This window comes from Schistocerca piceifrons, chromosome 2 (assembly GCF_021461385.2).
Source record: "Schistocerca piceifrons isolate TAMUIC-IGC-003096 chromosome 2, iqSchPice1.1, whole genome shotgun sequence".
In the NCBI taxonomy this organism is placed as follows: Eukaryota; Metazoa; Arthropoda; class Insecta; order Orthoptera; family Acrididae; genus Schistocerca; species Schistocerca piceifrons.
This window is the reverse complement of record NC_060139.1, coordinates 147,369,318-147,390,778: the sequence shown is the minus strand read 5'-3', so window position 1 is coordinate 147,390,778 and position 21,461 is coordinate 147,369,318. Positions and strand designations below refer to the sequence as shown.

The 21,461-nt window shown below is 44.1% G+C and overlaps 1 protein-coding gene across 1 annotated transcript in view; it reads left to right on the top strand.

The window, feature by feature from the left end:
- The window catches only part of LOC124775207, a 183,844-nt gene that overhangs the window by 150,485 nt on the left and 11,898 nt on the right, over positions 1-21,461 (top strand). The window contains exon 3 of the mRNA XM_047250045.1: positions 4,945-5,109. Coding sequence (XP_047106001.1) covers positions 4,945-5,109 — 165 coding nt within the window. The remainder of the gene's footprint in view (positions 1-4,944; positions 5,110-21,461) is intronic.

Genomic DNA, 21,461 nt, shown 5'->3' with positions numbered 1-21,461 from the left:
ACACAAACACCATCTCGGGTTCTTCCCGACATGAATACCAGACAATTCTGCCGCTTACAGTGTTCTGCGTCAATCACACAGCCTGCAACACACAATGTACACATGGCAGGTGGTCAGAGCCATCTACCATCAGCGCCATCTACCGTGGCAATGATGAACTACCGAACATATGTCCATAGGACCTCTTTTCTCCATTTACAGTCAGGAATCAGTCCCTGCAGTTTGCTGGTTTTATTAACGCTCACCCTGTATAATCTCGACACATGATCCCACTTACCTGCACCTTCCAGCAGTAGAACGGAGTGGTGCTGCTATGGGAAGAGGTTACACCATGAACACCAGCAAAATTAAAACACAGATAATGGAATGTAAGGCGAAATGCTGAAGAAATCAAAGTACGGATTGAGGCTCTGAAACCAGTCGATCACTTTTGTTATTTAGGCAGCAATATTGATGGTTGCCGAAGCAGAAAGGATATAAAATGCAGACAGTAAATAGCAAAAAAAGAGCTTCTTAAGGGGATGGATTTGTTGACAAAGAATATAACTTTTAATTTGAGAGAGTATTCTGTAGAGGAACTTTTGCTGTAACCTAGCTCCGCACGGGAGTGATACGCAGAAAGAATACGAGGAGCAGATGGGTAGATCGAATAACTAACGGGTATGTACTGAATTGAACTGAGGAGAACAGGAATATATGGTAAATAATAATATTTGGCAGCCTCCTGACTGTCTGTCAGAGTGTGGCTGTCATTCTCGGATCTTACGGAAATAATATTGATGTGTGGTTTTCCAGAAGATGAAAGCTAGACTCTGTCGAAACAGGTCATTGGGAAAATAAAAAATAAAAAATATTAAAACACGCAATCTGGGCTACCAAATATTCTTTTTTGTTATCAAATTTCAGATCGCTGTCAGGAACATATGCAGATTTTGGAAATTTAGGCACTACTTAATTAAAAGAAGATGTTGGTTGACAGCATGCATCCTGAGCATCGTCAGTTTGGCAGTGGTGGAAAATGTGTACAGTAGGAGCTGTAGAGGGTGACCAGCTCTTCACGTCAGTTAGCCTATTTAAGTTGATTTTGTTGGAGTAGTTATGCAGAAATGAAGAAGCTTGAACAGGAGTGTCTATCATGGAGATCTGAGTCAAACCAATTTTCGAACTGAGGATCACAACAGCAACAGCCGATCAACGCTGAAACTGCACAAAACTTGCAGTGTGTCTCGTCAACGGTTATCGTTATAGATTCAACCCCTCTACAAGTTGGTTTCAATACCACATATCTACCGGCACTTGGCAAACAATGAACAAAAAGTGTATCATTTATTGATAGCATTCCCGAATGGCACAAAACATTAAAATCGGTTAAAAGCCACCTTCTCCCCCTACGCTAAACCCTTGTCAGACTAGCGAGAAAGGAGGTAGCCCAGTTTCTGACCCGTTCGGAACGCCTCCCGAAAGTACCGATGGGGTTTCCTACTCCGACGAACCATACGCCCCGGCAAGCAAATGACACTTTACAGGTTCCTTTGAAAAGCCAGATTCCCCCTCCTCCTTGCCTTGACTGCTTTGATAGGCCCGCCACGTCCTCCGCCGCCTTCAGATATTTATATGATGTATTCCAATATCTCTCTTCCTCTACAGTACTTACCCTCTACAGCTTCCACTAGTATCATAGAAGTTATTCCTCATCCCTTATCAGGTGTCCTGTCACCCTGACTCTTCTTCTTACCGGTGTTTTTTCAATGTTCCTCTCCTCGCTGATTCTACGGACAAGCTTCTCATTTCTTATCAGTCCATCTAATTTTCACCATCCTTTTACAGAGTGTTCAGAAATTACCGTTACAAATTTGTAAGACTTGCAGAGGTGAGTAGATAATAATTTGAAGTGGAAAACATGTACGGAAATGTATCGTTTCCGTGCTACGATCATTTAGAAACTTGTTGGTTACGCGAATACTTTCACAAGTAATTAATTAGAAGTGACCCAGCAGTTCTCTTGTTTTACACTCTGACTCATTAATAGCCAAAGAAATTACTCGTGTACTCGTTGATGGGTTCCCTTCAACGTGATGGAGTGCGGCCTCTTCCAGTTCGGCAGTGTGGCGCCTCCTTGGAGCAGCATAGAAACACCTGCTGACGATGCAGGTAGCGTGTCTCGAGGCCGTTGTGTAATTGAGGCGAAAAGGGTACGCGTTGGAATGTAATGAAATGGGACTTGTGGAGACAATTTTGACCAAAGTGGCGAGCAGCTCTTCCATCATCGTGAGTTCTTCCACTCTGAAGGAGCATGTCGGTGTCTTCTGCAAACGTGTACTGCACCATGTTGCTCGGACACTCATAGACCCTTGAATGAGGCTAGAACCAGGTCAGAGAGATAGGATAGACGTCGAATGACATCAGCCGATCCGGTGTTAGCACCCCCCAGCATGACCACCCGGTCGCATACCTACCCAGCAGTCTAATGTTTTCAAACGACTGTAGCACGGAAACGGTACGTTTTCGGACATGTGTTCCTATTCAGAATATTATGTACTTATTCCCTCTACAAGCCGTATAAGTTTGTAATTGGAACTTCCGAACCCTCTGTATAGCACCAAATTTTGGCTCCGTTCTCTTCCCGTTTTCCCACAGTCCATGATTCACATACAATTCTGTGCTGCAGACGTATATTCTCAGAAATTTAACCCTCATATTGAGGCCGTTGTTCGATACCGGTTGATGATTTCTTTTGACCAAGAATATCCTCTCTTCCTGAGCTAGTCTCCTGGTGTTCCTAGGTGCTTCAGTCCGGAACCGCACTGGTGCTACGGTCGCAGGTTCGAATCCTGCCTCGGGCATGGATGTGTGTGATGTCCTTAGGTTAGTTAGGTTTAAGTAGTTCTAGGGGACTGATGACCTCAGATGCCCATAGTGCTTAGAGCCATTTGAACCATTTGGTCTTCCTACTCGCTTCGTCTGTCATGTATTACTTTACTCCCAAGGTAGCACAATTCTTCCACTTCATCTACTTCATGGTCCCCAATTGTCGTGTTAAATTTATCGCTAATGTCACTCCTGCTGCTCCTCAATGCTTTCAACTTCTACGGCTTATTCTCAGCTCATTCTGTGTACTCATTTCATTCAATATTTCGTATAAATCTTCGTCACTTTCACTGAGTATAACAATAAGATAAATGAATCTTATGATTGATATTCTTTCACCATGAACTTTAATCTCACTCTTGAGCGTCTTTTTTTCCCTACTGCCGTCATTGCGCCTTCGTCTTAAACCTATTTTTAATACCTCTTCGAATTACTGTTCCCTCTTGCTCTTTTTTTTTTTTTCTTCTGTCATCAGTCTTGTGACTGGTTTGATGCCACCGACCACGAATTCTCCTGTGCCAACCTGTTCATCTCAGAGCAGCACTTCAACCTATGTTCCCAGTTATTTGCCGGTCGTATCCCAATCTCTGTCTTCCTCTACAGTTTTCTCTCCCAACAGCTCCTTCTCGTACCATGGAAGTTATTCCTTACCTTCTTAAAAGATGTCCTATCATCTTGTCGCTTCCCTTTTTCAGTGCTTTCCATACATTCCTTTCCTAGCCCATTCTGCGGAGAACCTTCTCACTCCTTATGAGTCCATCTAATTTTCAACGTTCTTCTGTATCACAACATCTCAGATGCTTCTCTTCTATTCTGTTCCGGTTTTCCCACAGTTCATGTCTCACTGCCTCTGCTGCGCTCCAAACGTACATTCTCGGAAATCTCGTCCTCAAATTAAGACATATGTTTGATACTAGTAAACTTCTCCTGGCCAGAAAGACCCTTTTTTGCCAGTGCTACTCTGCCTTTTTTTGTTCCCCTTGCTCCTCCGCCATGGGTTGTTTCGCTGCCTATCTTCATCGACTTCGTTATCACCAATTATGATGTTAAGTTTCTCGCCGTTCTGATTTCTGCCACTTATCATTACTTTTCTTGAGAATTTCGAACAATTCGCTATGTTTTATGTTGTCGAACGTTTTTTCTAGGCCAAAAAATCCTATGAACGTATCTTGATTTTTCTTACGTCTTGCGTCCATATCAAGGGCAATGCCAGATCTGCGTCTGTGGTGCTTTTACTTTTCCTAAAGCTGAGATCAACGTCATGCAACACATCCTCAATTTTCTTTTCGATTATAGTGTATACTATTTATTGTCGGAAACTTTAATGCGTGAGCTGTTAAGCAGTTCGTTCTTGCACTCATCTGTCCTTTCTATCTTCGGAATTGTGACGATGATATTTTTCCGAAAGTTCAAAATGGTTCAAATGCCTCTGAGCACTATGGGACTCAACTGCTGAGGTCATAAGTCCCCTAGAACTTAGAACTACTTAAACCTAACTAACCTAAGGACATCACACACATCCATTCCCGAGGCAGGATTCGAACCTGCGACCGAAGCGGTCGCGCGGTTCCAGACTGTAGCGCCTAGAACCGCTCGGCCACTCCGACCGGCTTTCCGAAAGTCTGATGATATTTCTCCGGAACCATAGGTCCTGCAAATTAACTGGAACAGTCGTTTGGCTGTATCTTGTGCCCAACGATTTTAGAAATTAAGAAGGAATGTTTCCTTTGCCTCCCGCTTTAATTGCTGGCAAGTCTTTCAAACCTCTGTTGAACACCGACACCAACACTGGATCCCCTATGTTTTTCACATCCACTCCAGTTTCTTCTTCCACCACGTCATTAAACACTTTCGCTCCCTCAAAGTGCTCTCTCCACCTATCCGCTTCATCCTCTGCGCTTAATAGTGGAATTCCACTTGCACTCTTAATAGTGAAGTCTTTGCTTCGAATTTCACCGAAGTTTTGACTACATGATATGAGTGGCTAATTTTGGATCTGGTAAGCTTACGTGTGAATCGGATCGAGAGTTTGACCGTGAGGCAAGCCACTGACTCGGATGGTATATCTCCCAGCAGGGCAACAGCAGCAGATCCGCGCCATCGCGTTCGGACAGCGGCCCTTCCTCGATGCGACGCCCTTCAACCACTTGCGGGACCTGGAGTATCGGCGCAAGAGCGGCGACTCATCTTCGTCCTCGTCGACCGGGTTCAAGGTGCCCGAGCCGTCCACACCGCTGCAAGGTAGGCCGCACACCGCCCGCCGCGCTCTCGTGGACACAGGGGGCTTCAGTTGGTCCACCTCTGTCGTGAACTGCTTGAGTACACGAGCCTCAGACGACGATATTTAAATATCTACGCAGGAATTGAACACAGTATTCTCGGGGCCCTTCAGCCACGTCTAGTGGTTAAAATACCACGGGCATTCGGCCAAGTATACCTTGACCGTTTTCAAATGGTTTTTAATTCCGCTTTAATCCCTAACTCGTGAAAAAAAGATCAGCTGTTGTAGAACTTGGTTCTTTTCAACCAAATACGCCAGTAAGCTATGAGTGCAGCTGAGGGAATCCCAATTTGGAACATTTGGGGCGGGGGATTCCCAGTCTGGTATTCGCCTGAAAAATCACGGACAACCTCCCGAAAGCGCTGTCGGGCTGCGGAATTGGGACTATTTTAATTTGTTCATGGGGGAATGCTGCCCACTGTCCCAGCCAAAAATTAAAATTGTGTTTGTATGGGTTTTGTGTGTGTGTGTGCGGGGGGGGGGGGGGGGGTGTTGTCGTTGTGTGACTGTTGATGGGCGCTTGTACGACCTTACGAACTTATACAGGGTCGTCGACTCACCTCGGAAGATGTTCTCCGTAGTTGAGAACGAAACGTCAGGGAGAAGAAGTTCTACAGATCGACCACGGCAACTTAGCCCGGAAGAGTTTACTGATAAAGACGTCGGCCGTGAAAGCCTACATGGAATGACTTATACAGGGTGTTCGGACGTTCCAGTTACAGACTTCTAGGACTTATAGAGGGGAGTGAATACATAATAGTTTGAACTGGAACCCATGTCGGAAACGCACCATTTTCGTGCTTCAGGCGTTTGAAATCGTGTTTCCTAAGCAGGTATGCAACCGAGTAGACATGGTGGGGGCCCGCTTTTTAGGAGATACACTGATTAATTTGACGTCGATGCTACCTCCCTGACCTGGTTCGAGCCTCATTCAGGTATCTGAGTGTCAGAGCAATATGGATGAATACATTTTTGTAGAAGGCACCGACATTAGCCTCCTGAATGGCGACGCTCACGATACTGGAAAGCCACGCGGAGTGTCCACGTGCTTAGAGACGCTATGTTACGGATTGCGCGGCCCCTCCCGCCGGAGGTTCGAGTTTGTCGGCACGGTAGCTCAGCGTGTTCGGTCAGAGGTTTAACTGCCCTCTGTAATAAAAAAACTGAGTTAATGGATCAACGACGAACTGAAACTTGTGTCTTGCGACGTCCGCCCCGAGCAGATACAAAGAACCAAAGCAAACAAAATGAGATTAAAAAAAAAACAAAAGTCCTCCCTCGGGCATGGGTGTGTGTAATTCATACACATTTGAACATTTGATAATGGAAGAGATGCTCGTGGTCTTCATCAAGATCGTTCTTCATAATGCCTTACGCAAGTGCATAATCTTTTGCCTGAATTACACAACGACTCCGAGAAAGCGGACCTTCACCGTCAAAAGGCATGACCGTGGTGCTCCAAGGAGACGTCGCAGAGCCGAATTGGAAGAGGCCGTGTTGCATCGCGTTAAAGGGAACCCGTCAGCGAGTATAGAAGCAATTTCTTTCGCTATTAATGAGCGTAATTGTAAAAAAAAAAGTGATGTACTGGTCACGCCTAGTCAACTACATGTAAAAGCGTCGTGTTACCAACATGTTTTCAAATGATTGTAGCACGGGAATGGTGCTTTTCCGAACATATATTCCAGTTCAAAATATTATCTACTCGCTCCTTTCTGTAGGTCCTAGAAGTCTGTAACAGCAGTTTCTGAACACGCTGTGTACTCTAGCTGTCAGTTGTGACGTCAGTGGTGCTCACGGCAACGCCATAGATGGGCCCGTACGCCCACTCCACGTTCGAAACGCCAACCTCGAAATCGAGACCGCGGAATCCCCGCCGCGCGTAGCTGTAGACTGCCGTCTGTATTAAGGGTGTTGTCGACGACTTTTATTTCGCTGGCTTCTTCAATTACACAGTCCCAAAAACGATTAGTGCATCCATGACAGAGGTGCGGATAAATTTTAACTGGTGACCGTTTTCCACAGCTTGCTCGGCTAAAGCGTCTTTTTCGTGTCACACCTCTGACGATTCGTCCTGCGTTGTTCTAATGTGGGCGGTGAGAGACAGTGTCAAATCGATCTTCAGGCTTCAGTCAAAACTCCAACAATTTATGAGACCAATTAAAGATGAGGCGGGTCTCAGAACTACTGAGGTTTGAGAGATACCCTGCTAGTGTGGCCAATCCTAGACCGCACGAACAGTGCACACTGAAAAACAACGTAGGAAGGAGCGTGACAGGTGTTGTCGCCTACGCTACCGCGAGAAATTCGCTCCGCGCATGCACTGAAAAACGGTCACCGGACCAACTTTGGAGATACCTCTAACGTTCCTCGCACTGGAACAGTATAATCAAAGAAGCTATTGAAACAAAAATCATGGACAACGCCTTTAATAGAGAAGGCCACCAACAGCTCAGCGAGGCGTGGAATCCAGGGATCGCGAGGTCTAGGCGGGTGCATCGAATGAAGAGTCAGCTTATACAGGGTGGTACATTGATCATGACCGGGCCAAATATCTCACGAAATAAGTGTCAAACGAAAAAACTACAAAGAACGAAACTCGTCTAGCTTGAAGAGGGAAACCAGATGGCGCTATGGTTGGCCTGCTAGATGGCGCTGCCATAGATCAAACGGATATCAACTGCGTTTGTTTTTTTTTTTTTTAATAGGAACTCTCATTTTAGTTAAATATTCGTGTAGTACGTAAAGAAATATGAATGTTTTAGTTGGACCACTTTTTTCGCTTTGTGATTGATGGCGCTGTAATAGTCACAAACGTATGGCTCACAATTTTAGACGCACGGTTGGTGACAGGTAGGGTTTTTAAATTCAAATACAGAACGGAGGTACGTTTGAACATTTTATTTCGGTTGTTCCATTGTGATACATGTACCTGTGTGACCTTATCATTTCTGAGTACGCATGCTGTTACAGCGTTATTACCTGTAAATACCACATTAATGCAATAAATACTCAAAATGATGTCCGTCAACCTCAATGCATTTGGCAATACGTATAACGACATTCCTCACAACAACGAGTAGTTCGCCTTCCGTAATGTTCACACATGGATTGACAATGCGCTGAAGCATGTTCCCAGGTGTTTTCGGTTGGTCACGACAGCAAATATCCTTCAACTTTCCCCACAGAAAGAAATCCGGGGACGTCAGATCGAGTGAACGTGCAGGCCATGGTATGGGGCTTCGACGACCAATCCACCTGTCATGAAATATGCTATTCAATACCGCTTCAACCGCACGCGAGTTATGTGCCGGACATTCATCATGTTGGAAGTACATCGCCATTCTGTCATGCAGTGAAACATCTTGTACAAACATCAGTAAAACATTACGTAGGAAATCAGTATACATTGCACCATTTAGATTGCCATCGATAAAATGGGGGCCAATTATCCTTCCTCCCATAATGCCGCACCATACATTAACTCGCCAAGGTCGCTGATGTTCCACTTGTCGCAGCCATCGTGGATTTTCCGTTGCCCAATGGTGCATATTATGCCGGTTTACGTTACCGCTGTTGGTGAATGACGCTTCGTCGCTAAATAGAACGCGTGCAAAAAATCTGTCATCATCCCGTAATTTCTCTTGTGACCAGTGACAGAACTGTACACGACGTTCAAAGTCGTCGCCATGCAATTCCTGGTGCATAGAAATATGGTACGGGTGCAATCGATGTTGATGTAGCATTCTCAACCCGATTCTCGCGCAGTTTCTCTGCTATTGATGTGCGGATAAGCCGCGACAGCAGCTAAAACACCTACTTGCGCATTATCATTTGTTGCAGGTCGTGGTTGACGTTTTACATGTGGCTGAACACTTCCTGTTTCCTTAAATAATGTAACTATCCGGCGAACGGTCGGGACACTTGGATGATGTCGTCCAGGATACCGAGCAGCATACATAGCACACGCCCGTTGGGCATTTTGATCACAATAGCCGGACATCAACACGATATCGACCTTTTCCGCAATTGATAAACGGTCCATTTTAACACGGGTAATGTATCACGAAGCAAATACCGTCCGCACTGGCGGAATGTTACGTGATACCTCGTACTTACACGTTTGTGACTATAACAGCACCATCTATCACAAAGCGAAAAAAGAGGTCCAACTAAAATATTCATATTTCTTTACGTACTACACGAATATGTAATAAAAATGGGGGTTCTTATTTTTAAAAAACAAGTTGATATCCGTTTGACCTATGGCAGCGCCATCTAGCGGGCCAACCATAGCGCCATCTGGTTTCCCCCTTCAAGCTAGACGAGTTTCGTTCTTTGTAGTTTTTTCGTTTGCTGCTTATTTCGTGAGATACTTAGCCCGGTCACTATCAATGGACCACCCTGTATATGGCGATGCCATGGGCACCAATGACATCGCAGCCGGTAACTACAGTGTATAAGGGCGTACCATCAGCAGTATTCCCGCCGCGATACTCTAAATTTTTACAATCAAGAAGTGGATTAAAATGTGCTTAGACGTCATCACCCGCAACTATCAACATATGCTGGATCTGCTTGGTACGATGTGACCACGGACACGATAGCAACGAAAGAGATACTACACAACATTCTTTTAGTGGCAATTGCCACGTCGTCGACTCACATGCAGGCTGCTTTCTTTGTCACTATCAAGTCCAAATTCGGAACTGGATAACAGCTGGTCGTTCTTAACACAACGGACTACACGCCACTAATGTAGCAGACATTCTCGAGCGAGAACGGTGACTACTTTTATTTTATGTACTACTATGTGAGAGTGTCAACTTTATGGTGCAGGAATTCACATTATGCTTACAAAACCAACACTAGGAAATCGATACGAGACTCAATCATATAGTGAAAAAACAATGTAGTTCCGCGTTCTATCCTTAGACGGGTTAATCGATCTCCATCGGCCAGCATCCTCTGTCAATGGCTTCGTCGGATGTGGTGTAAATGGACATGTGGTCGGCTACCACTCACCCGGACGATGTCGGGTTTCTTCATCCTGGAACCGCCCGTAATCGGTCGAGTAGCTTCTCAATTGGCCATGTCCACCGTATAGTACCAGACGCACCAGATGACTTCGAGATCGTGTCGGAACAGTGAAGATGACACTCATTCTCATTTCTTACGCGATAGGCAGCCAAAATCCAGGTAACCGACCCCGTCAGTTCACGGGATGCGGAAATTTCGGTAGACTGCGATCCCGTCATCTGAAGAGAAACGATTTCTCCCGCTTCTAAATACGAAATTTTTTACGTTGGCGGACTCGATCGGTCTTCATTGTTGGACAGACCTCTTAACAAATATCGATAAACCATACAAAAGGCCGGCGTTCTAAGAAATTGCAAGGTTTCCGTGGCCGGTAGTCAACGTGTTAAACAAATCGAGCAGTTATTAGCGGTACCAGTTTAGTTTCTTATACTGTTCGCTCTTTAACTCTATTTCCATTTATTTACTCTCGTTTTGCTTTTGCCTCACGGGAGAGGTTCTATTTTAGACAACGAAGTAGTGAAACGGCGGGAAGTGACTTAGTAGCTCATCAAGAATTTAGCTGCAAATAGATTTCTGTTTTCAAGAATCCTTACAGTTCTCATGGCGATTTTATTTTTGAAGAAGAGATTTAGTCTGGTTTTTGTTATTTGTGATTCCTCCATACATGCAGAATGGGATATTTCGCATCGCAGTACTTGTGTTAGTAGATGGATAAACTTCACGAAGAAACTTCCTACTGACATAATATAAATTAAAAGAAGAAACAACAAGGAAAGTCTACAAGAGAAGAAATCATCCTTAACCAACCGAAAAACGACTATCACATTTTTGTGACATGGTTGACTTAGTGTACTTCTCGATGACGAAAGAGAAGCACTATGCTGGTAATATAAGCAAAGGACGTAGATATTCAGAATTTTTTCGTTCCACGATAAGGAGAGTGACTATCTAATTCTCTACTACTCCTATAACCAAAATGCAACACCAGCAGGCAGTGAGCGAGTGTGTGTTTCCTTTCCCACCGCCACATTTAAAACGCACAGCAGTACGCTGGAACATTCTACAGCCTCACACATCTTTACAGGAAACAAAGGAAAAAAGGTGCCTCAGTGAAAAACGGCTCATCTACCACTACATTAAGTACGCGGTGTTAATCACGTATGCCTTGTACCTTTACTATTTTGTGATAATTTCAAGATAACGAAACGAGGTTTAAGGCAAATGATAGCAGGCAAAGGGCCACCTAATTTTATTCTATGTAATACTCTTGCATCACCCGAGATAGTGAATGACGAATATTTCATCTGAGTAGAACTATGTACTGTTTTTAATGCCATTCGTAAGCTCTTAGAAAGACGAATATAAAGATACCAGAATGAAAAATGTTACTACCGTAGCATATATATATATATATATATATATATATATATATCCCGGGTAGAATTTGGAATCTAAAAGAAGGGAACTAGCTTTTCGACTTATCTGACAGATTCAAAGATATTTAAATTAAAGCATCTTGACATACTTGCGCTTTTTTACTTATTACTATTAGTACCCATGCCATGAAAGCAATTCATCGAGTCAAGTAAGGTAACATGATACATAACATATAAGAAACTATCAGCCTCGATTGCGGTAAAGAAACCAACCTTTACCTAGGTTTCAGCCCAAGTAATTGAGCCTTCTTCAAAAGATATATCTGATTCAATAATATGTCTACGAGGGCATGGTATAGAAATAAAACTAAAACAGCCTGAATAGGTATAGTCACATTTTAAAAATGCAGTACAAAGGTACTAAGTCAGCACCAAGACGTGAGCTTCCGAGGTCCACCGCACGGCGTCCATGGGGACTTATTACCTATGTACTGCATTTTTAAAAGGTGACTACGCCTATTCAGGCTGTTTTAGCTTTATTTCTAGACCATGCCCTTGAAGACATATTATAGATACAGGTTTATCCTCTGAAAAAGGCTCAATTACTTGGGCTGAAACCCAGGTAAAGGTTGGTTTTATTACCGCAATCGAGGCTGGTAATTTCTTATATATTAGATTATCACGACTGCTGACTGGGCTGCAATGTTGAAAGCACTGTAACGTGATACATGATGTCATGTCGTATAACATGACACATGCTACTATGTTATCCAACATGGTGTTTGTCGTGTAGTACAACACGACACAGCGTGTCATTAAAGCTTAGGAGGCATGCATCCCCACTCTGGGATACTCCCTATTACAGATACATCTCCACGCAAAAGCACTTACATTTGTGTCTGTTTGTTCGTACAACTCCCATCACACGTGTAACATGGGTGGATTTGAGAAAGTTCACTGCGCTAGTGTAGGGTTAACTCGCGGAAAACACGAAGATGTTTTGATTTAAGGTCTTTGTAGCTGCCAGATAAATCGAAAAACTGCTTCCCTTCATTTACCTCCGTAAGTGTGCCTAGGACACATTCGCCTTCCTTGTGCTACAGTAGTAGCATTTTTCATTCCAGTTCCCAACTTTTACTCTACCATAATTTTGACATTAGACCGCCATATCTTGGCAATTGATGTTGACTTGGACGACGACTGATCCGGTATGGTTTTTTAATACCTTTAGAACCAACTTGCTTATTTCGTGGCAACGGATAAATCTTTCACAAGACAACACGACGGCCATTATTTACGTGTATTTGCCTGCCTTCTTAAAATATTTGAACCGATTAGCACAAGTTTGAAACACAGAAGCGGCATGCTTAAAAAACCTGACAAAAAACATATATTTGCACATAAAATCCGAATGAAGCTAGATTCTTTAAAGAGATTTTCAGTTTTATCGGAAGAACGCAATTTTATTTATTTGATTCGTTTTAAACAATTTCCGCGCATTCAATTCACGTAAGAACGAATTTTAGGTGTTACATTTAGCTCAAATTTAAACCATCGTATCTCAATGACAGACAACTGGATTAAAAAAAATGACTTCATCCATCTGTCTACCTTCAACTGATTGGTATAAGTTTAAAATACGTCTTTTGCGCATAAAATCCAAACGAAGCACTATTTTTTTCAAATGGTTAAAACTTATCTTCGACCAAGGTCTAAGACACCGGTGGACCAAATTTGAACCATGAGTCTCGCTCCAGTGTTATTTAAGGATGACTGTTGCACGTAAGATCCGGACGATGCACATACAAATGGTGGCCGCAGCTGAGCATTAATTTCAGCCCAATTATAATCTTTTCCAAAAGGAATTAACCAATTCGTACAGTTTGCTAGGACGCCAGCTCCGGTTCGTCGTTGAAATCTGATTAATACACTCAAACATAGCCACAGTAAGACATATGGCTACACAAACGGCCGCTCTTTCGGGCAAAACCAAAACCTCTTCTCCCCCAGTTCCTTTCTCAAATGGGAACTGAGCACCAAGATACCCCTTCCCCTCCAAACCGCGATTCTGTGCGAGCCCTTTTCACGCATATTTATCAAAAATGGTTCGAATGGCTCTGAGCACTATGGGACTTAACATCTGAGGTCCTCAGTCCCCTAGAACTTAGAACTACTTAAACCTAACGACATCACACACACCCATGCCCGAGACAGGATTCGAACCTGCGACCGGAGTGGTCACGTGGTTCCAGACTGAGGCGCCTAGAACCGCTCGGCCACAGCGGCCGGCACTAACATTTTCGTGACTGATATCCTTATATCGTACATAACTACGAGCATTTGTGACAACCATATAAAGAAACTACCCTTAAATACTTTGTACACAGTAGCTTATTAATGTGTGTTATACACACATCATTCACGAAATATACAGTGTGATTATAAAGCCGATGAAACACTTTTAGAAATTCGTAAGAATTCCATAAGTGGGCACATATAACTGAACAAATGACAGAGTACTTGACAGATAAGCTTAATTCTTTTTTAATTTTTACATGCTGCCGGCAAGTTCTTGTGATAAAGCGCCGAGAAGCTCACCATTGGCCGTAGATTCTGAGAATGGCGAACGAGGAGGAGAAAGCATTTTGTATGCTGGAATTTGTTTGTTGCCAATTGCTAGTTATAGTGCAAAGAGCTTTCCGTGGCTAGTTGCGGAAGACATCAACAGTTTACAACAACGTACTGAAGTATTACAAGAAATTCGACGAGGATTGTTGCAAAATATTCTGGCCAGCCGGATGTGTCAGAACAGACAGCGGACCGTGTTAGAGGCGTTACGTTGCGTATCTTACAAATCCAATGCAGAACTGAACATCCCTCAGCCGATGGCGTGGGAAGTCCTTCGTAATCTATTATTAGCAAAGCCGTACAAATGAAGCTACTGCAAGCCAAGAGCAATGACACGAGAAACTGCGCCCTGTGCAATTCTACACTGATAAGCCGAACCGCCCCGAAAATGACTTCGAGAGAAAACTAATCTCCAGTGACGAAGCCACGGTTCGTCTTCCAGAAAAGTTCGACTGACACAAGACACATATGTGGAGGACAAAGAATCCACATGCAACTGTCGATCACGTCTGGTATTGCGAGAATGTCAACGTGTTGTGTGCTGTGTCTAACGGACAGTCTGTCGGCCCTTCTTCTTCGCTGAGAAAACTGTCAGTGGTATCACCTTTCTCGAAGTGCTGCAATTGTGGCTCAAGTTTATTACATTCGCACTGAGAATATGTTCAAGGATTCTGCAGCATACAGAAGTTAGGGATATTGGTCAGAATTGGGCTACCGATCAGATGTGTGTAGTGTCGCCGGCCGGAGTGACCCGAGCGGTTCTAGGCGCTATAGTCCGGAACCGCTACAGTCGCAGGTTCGAATCCTGCCTCGGGCATGGATGTGTGTGATGTCCTTAGGTTAGTTAGGTTTAAGTAGTTCTAATTTCTAGGGGACTAATGACCTCAGAAGTTAAGTCCCATAGTGCTCAGAGCCATTTGAATTTTTTTTGTGTCGTGTCACGAAGGTTGTGCACATGGAAGCTTTTGACCACTGTAAAACAAAACCTTGAGAGTTTGTTTTTCGCAGGCTGTATCATTTGTTGCGTTATTCTCGGCCATTTATGAGTACCGATATTTTGAAATGTTCATGGAGTTTGTAACTACCGTGTGAAGGTCATCCCCGTACGCGAGCGAGGTCGGCCGTTTACGACAGCGGCGCGCCACGCACTGGACTGGAGCTCGGGTTACCGGCAGGTAGCGGAGCGTGAGACTGGGCGCTGCTGGGGCGGCTGGTGCGTGGTGGAGGGGACTTGCGTCGCGCCCTGTGCCTCTCGTCCCAGCCCGGTCCGGTCCGGCGGGCGCGCATCGGATCCGATCGGCTCGGGTTGTGGCGGAAGAAAGCGATCAGTCGGGTAACTGAAGGCGGGTTATTGGATGTTGGGTAACGCTAGCTGGCAGCCAGCCAGCCAGGCCGTTACGTAAGAGCAGCGCGTCCACCTGCGGAGTCCGTTTGCCGCTCTGCCGCGCGTCCCCCCACCGGCCGTTTTCTTTCCTACAGGGTCGACGAGCAAATACCGCATCAGGCCATAAATAGCTCCTCATTAACACTCCCACACCACCCGAGAGTGATCGCTGTACTCCAGATTTCCGCGCAAAACTCGGTCAGCCAGAGCTGTCTAAAGCGTCCTCAAATTGTTCAAATGGCTCTGAGCACTATGGGACTCAACAGCTGAGGTCATCAGTCCCCTAGAACTTAGAACTACTTAAACCTAACTAACCTAAGGACATCACACACATCCATGCCCGAGGCAGGATTCGAACCTGCGACCGAAAGCGACCTCACACGGGACGATTTGCCACGTCGCGATACACGCCAAACGTGGTTTTCATTGTGGTTCGTGCACTCTCTCACCCAAACCTCCAGATGTCAGACACTCGGGAATGGGCGTAATGTTAATTAAAAGTAACAACAGAACTACGGAGCGCAGCAGATGCAAAACTGTGAGTATTCCTCATATGTTGCTTTCGTGGGGAAGTTGGCAGAGCATTAGCATTACTAAGCTATCCGAGTTCAAAACCCAATGACAGAAAATATTTTTACTGTATTTTAAGTGAAATTGTTATATGGGACAATGTATTTATGACATATAAAGCGACTGTGTGGAGTTAACAGCAACGTTCCATTGGCAGCTTGCTTTCGCTCAGTTTCTTTGAAAGGAGTAAACCTATTGAGTTTCACAGATTGCACAATGAGAACAGAAAAATAAAAAAACAACTCAATAGCACGTGTGGAAGTGATAGTAATAATATTCTGAAGCGCCAATGAAACGTCCGGCCGCGGTGGTCTCGCGGTTCTAGGCGCTTCAGTCCGGAACCGCGCTGCTGCTACGGTCGCAGGTTCGAATCCTGCCTCGGGCATGGATATGTGTGATGTCCTCTGGTTAGTTAGGTTTACGTAGTTCTAAGCCTAGGAGACTGATGGCCTCAGATGTTAACTCGCATAGTGCTTAGAGCCATTTAAACCATTTTTGAGCCAATGAAACTGATAAACGCAAGGGTATTCAAATACAGTGATATGTAAACAGGCAGAACACGCTGAGGTCGGCAACGTCTATATAAGACAACAAGTGTCTGGCGCAGTTGTTAGATCGGTTACTGCTGCTACACTGACAGGTTATCAATATTTAAGTGAGTTTGACCGTGATGTTACAGTCGGCACACGACCGAGGGACAAAGCCTTTCCGAGGTATCGATGAAGCACGACCATTTCACGAGTATACCGTGAATATCAGGAATCCGGTAAAACATCAGATCTCCCGACATCGTTGTGGCCGGAAAAAGATCCTGCAAGAACAGGACAAACGACCACTGGAGAGATTTGCTCAACGTGACAGAAGTGAACTATTCCGCAAATTGCTGCAGATTTCAATTCTGCGCCATCAACAAGCGTGAGAAACATTCGACGAAACATCGTCGATATAAACTTTCGGAGCCGAAAGCGCAGTCGTGTACCCTTGATGACTGTACGACACAAAGCTTTACGCCTCTCTTGGGCCCTTCAGCACCGACATTGGACTGTTGATGACTGGAAACATTTTGCCTGGTTGGACGAGCCTCGTTTCATATTGTATCTTGCGGATGAATGTATACGGAGACAACCACATGAATCCATGGACCGTGCATGTCAGCAAGGGACTTTTCAAGCTGATGCAGGCTCTTTAATGGTCTGGGTAGTGTGCAGTTGGAGTGATATGGGACCCCTGATACGTCTAGATACGACTCTGACAGGTTACACCTACGTAAGCATCCTTTCTATCACTTGCATCCGTTCATGTCCATTGTGCAATCCGTCGGATTTGGGCAATTCCAGAAGGACAGTGATACCCAACACGTCCAGAATTGATACAGAGTAGCTGTTTCTGCGTTTAAACACTTCCGCTGGCCACCAAACTCCCCCGACGTGAACTTATTGAGCATCTCTGGGATTCCTTGCCACTTGCTGTTCAGAAGAGATCTCCACCCCTCGTACTCTTGCGGATTTACGGACAGCTCTGCAAGATTCTTATTAGCCAAGTATACCAATTTCTTTGGCTTTTCGGTGCAATAATTATTGGTTCAAATGGTTCAAATGCCTCTGAGCACTATGGGACTTAACATCTGAGGTCATCAGTCCCCTAGAACTTAGAACTACTTAAACCTAACTAACCTAAGGACATCACACACATCCATGCCCGAGGCAGGATTCGAACCTGCAACCGTAGCAGTCGCGGGGTTCCGGACTGAAGCGCCTAAAACCGCACGGCCACCGCGACAATAATTAATAATAAACATAATAATAAGATCAATAATAAGTACAAAAAGTTCATATGACGAAACAAAAACAGACTGCCAAAAGAACATTGCTACAAACTCTGAAAAGTTCTTTATATGTCAGGAAAATGTTCTCCTAGATAACACTTCCAAGCTAAACAGTCACCAAAATGGTCAGCAGTGAATTTTGAACGAAAGAACTTTGGTAAGACGACCAAACGCTCTACCTTTTTACCCACGCGATATCTACAACACAGACACTAACACGTATGTTTTTCCTGTGCTCCGTAGCTTTGATGATACTTTTAATTACTGTTTACGCATTTTCTGCTGGACGACAGCACACAGCACGAACTAAATTGGTGTTTTCATGCATACTCTATCGACATGCAGCGTTGAGTACCGATCTGATATCTGAAGGTTTGGGTATCAGAAAAGAGCCCGTACATCACACGGGACGTGTTCCTCGTAGTGTTTTGCATTCGAAAGCGGCAGTTGTCTGTTTCAGGGGGTCCCAGGAGGGATGGTCAACACTCAGGCACGTGATAGGAACGATCATGCGAAGCAAAAAATGTATAGGATTAATGGTCTCTAAAATGGATACCTTAACGGCTATGAGCACCTCTTCAGCTTCGATACTCTGAATCAAATCTCTCCTACTGCAGGTTACTTGCTTTCCATTGTTTGAGAAGCGATTGTGTGGACCAATACAAGAAAAAATTGTCTAATAAACATGGGCACTAACACGCATACCTTAACAGCTATAAGCGCTTGTTCAAAAGAAGAGGAGAAGAACAAGTGCTCATATCTCTTAAGGTATTCGTTTTAGAGTCCATTTTTACTGGACAATTGTTTCTTGTTTTGATCCATACAACCTCTTCTCAAAATGTGGAAAGCAAAGAACTTGCAGTAGGAGGGATTTGTTTCACAGTATCAAAATTGAAGAAGTATTCATAGCTATTAACGTGTGCACTTTAGAGCCCATGCTTATTAGACATATTTTGTTTAGAATGATCGTTCCTGTCATGTCCGTGAAACTTGACCATCCCTCCTGGGACATTCTGTATCTAACGCGTGCCGCTTAGTTTGATCATGAAAATGAACGACAATAAAATTGCCACGTTAGCGCAATTAAAGCGCAAATTTGCTTCTTTGTTCATATGCTATCCATGTTGTTCTGTTTGTAGTATACACAATAAAAATTTCAATATCCTTGAACATGGAAAGGCAACAAGAGAAGTTCCGCGCTCAGTGAGCGATATAAATTACAGTAGTTTTCTACATAAGATAAAGATTATTTAACCGTTCTCACTTTTTAGTAAAACCCTGACGGCGTTTTTATTAGATCGATGCAATACTAACTAGCACAATTTATATACCATATAAAATAGATGAGGCTTGAAACAAAGCCAAAAATTTTCTACTGGAAGTAGTGCACGCTCTTTTGTAGATAAAGTAAAAAATCATTTATTTACTGCATTATTATGGTTAAAATTTCAGTACTTCTTGTGTTTGCGTGCGCTTGTGTGTGTGTGTGTGTGTGTGTTTGTAACGACCCTCATTGTCATTTTTGTTGGGACATCCTGAAGTAGCTCAAAATGGTTCAAATGGTTCTGAGCACTATGCGACTTAACTGCTGAGGTCATCAGTCGCCTAGAACTTAGAACTAATTAAACCTAACTAACCTAAGGACATCACACACATCCATGCCCGAGGCAGGATTCGAACCTGCGACCGTAGCGGTCACGCGGTTCCAGACTGATGCGCCTTTAACCGCACGGCCACACCGGCCGGCCCTGAAGTAGCACTGCTGTAGTTTATAACATATGACTTCAGTGCTGTATTCTGGTAATTACTTACACAAGATAACAAATGTGTTGCGAAATTGTATGTAAGGCATACAGTTGTGTATATTCAGAAAAAGAAATTCCCATGTTATCCGCTTATACCCCTGAGGTTGACGGTGCGCTTACTTGTGTAGTAGCCGACGGCGATGTTATTACATTTGGCCTTCCACGACCGTTATCAGAAAACAAGAACAGTAAACAAGTACAGAAGTGACTAAGGAAAGCACTTCGCACTGTGAATGATTTCAAGACAGCTGTGCATATACTATCAGGTGGTTCAGCATGTCCTCTTGAAACATCGCCATAAACACTCACAATAAGCCGACCGATGCGCCCTCACTCCCATAAAATAATTCTGTGGTCGACTAATATCTGCACATGCAAGCCAAAAGGGAATCATCAACATGTGACTCTAGAGCCAATACAATCAGATTTCATTCTATTTCACTGACATACCCCTGCACAAGCTGTGATGGGGCACCATCAACAGCTTCGAACAGAAGATCTAATACCTCTGCTTAATTTTAATTAGCAAGTAGTCCTGCAGAAAAAAATTTCAGCTTCGCTCGTCTGCAGTACACAAGTTAAATGACAATAACCCGTGAACAAAAGAACTCTGTGGTCCGTCGAGGCAGAAATGGACGATCTGCAGACCCAGACCCATCACCATGAACTGGCATCGTACTCGTCCCATAAACGACATACACATGGTGGACGAGGCTTGGGTGAATGTCTGGTCGAACTATACTGTCAATGTCCAAAAAACTGAGACCACAGAAGGTTACTCTCTAGAAAAACCTGATGAACACGAAATGTTAGTATGTAGTAAAATACTCTTAAAATCAGCGTCATATCTGCTGCCTCAAATAAGCCTCATATGGGAAGGTAATACGCCCCTACATACTTCTGTTTAGATAGTCTCACGAAGAATCCTTTTGTTTTGAATCCCAAAGGCGTGATCATTACTACAGAAAACAGCAGTCTATTGGGTGAGCACCACAGTACCTCCAAATGTTTCAGCAGGCTATTTCGTTAGAATAAGTACTTCATTTTGCAATTTGAAAGTCTTAAACTGACCAATAGTTGAAACTTCCTGACAGCTTAAGACTGTGTGCCAGACCGAGACTCGGACTCGGGACCTAGGCAAAGGTTCCGAATTCGAGTCTCTGTCCGGCACACAGTTTTAATCTACCAAGAAGTGTCATATCCGCGCACACTCCGCTGCAGAGTGAAAATCTCATTCTGACCAGTAGTTCTAAATAAATTATTAACTTAAATTTAAAAAACTGTAGACAGGGTTGTTGTTGTTTGTTTGGGGGGAAGAGGCCAAACAGCGAGGTCATCGGTCTCATCGGATGAGGGAAGGAAGTCGGCCGTGCCATTTCAAAGGTACCATCCTGGCATTTGCTTGGATCGATTTAGGGAAATCACGGAAAACCTAACTCAGGATGGCCGGACGCGGGATTGAACCGTCGTCCTCCCGAATGCGAGTCCAGTGTGCTAACCACTGCGCCACCTCGCTCCGTGTAGACAGAGAGCTGGTAGAGTAATGCGATTGCGTCCTTTTAAAAATAACCGTCCTCTAATTCGCATAAAATCTTTTAGGAAAGCTACAGCGTATTCACTTAGTGCTTTGACTACTGCAGTACTCGCCTGATACCTTATTGAAGAACAGTTGAAGTTAACTCAG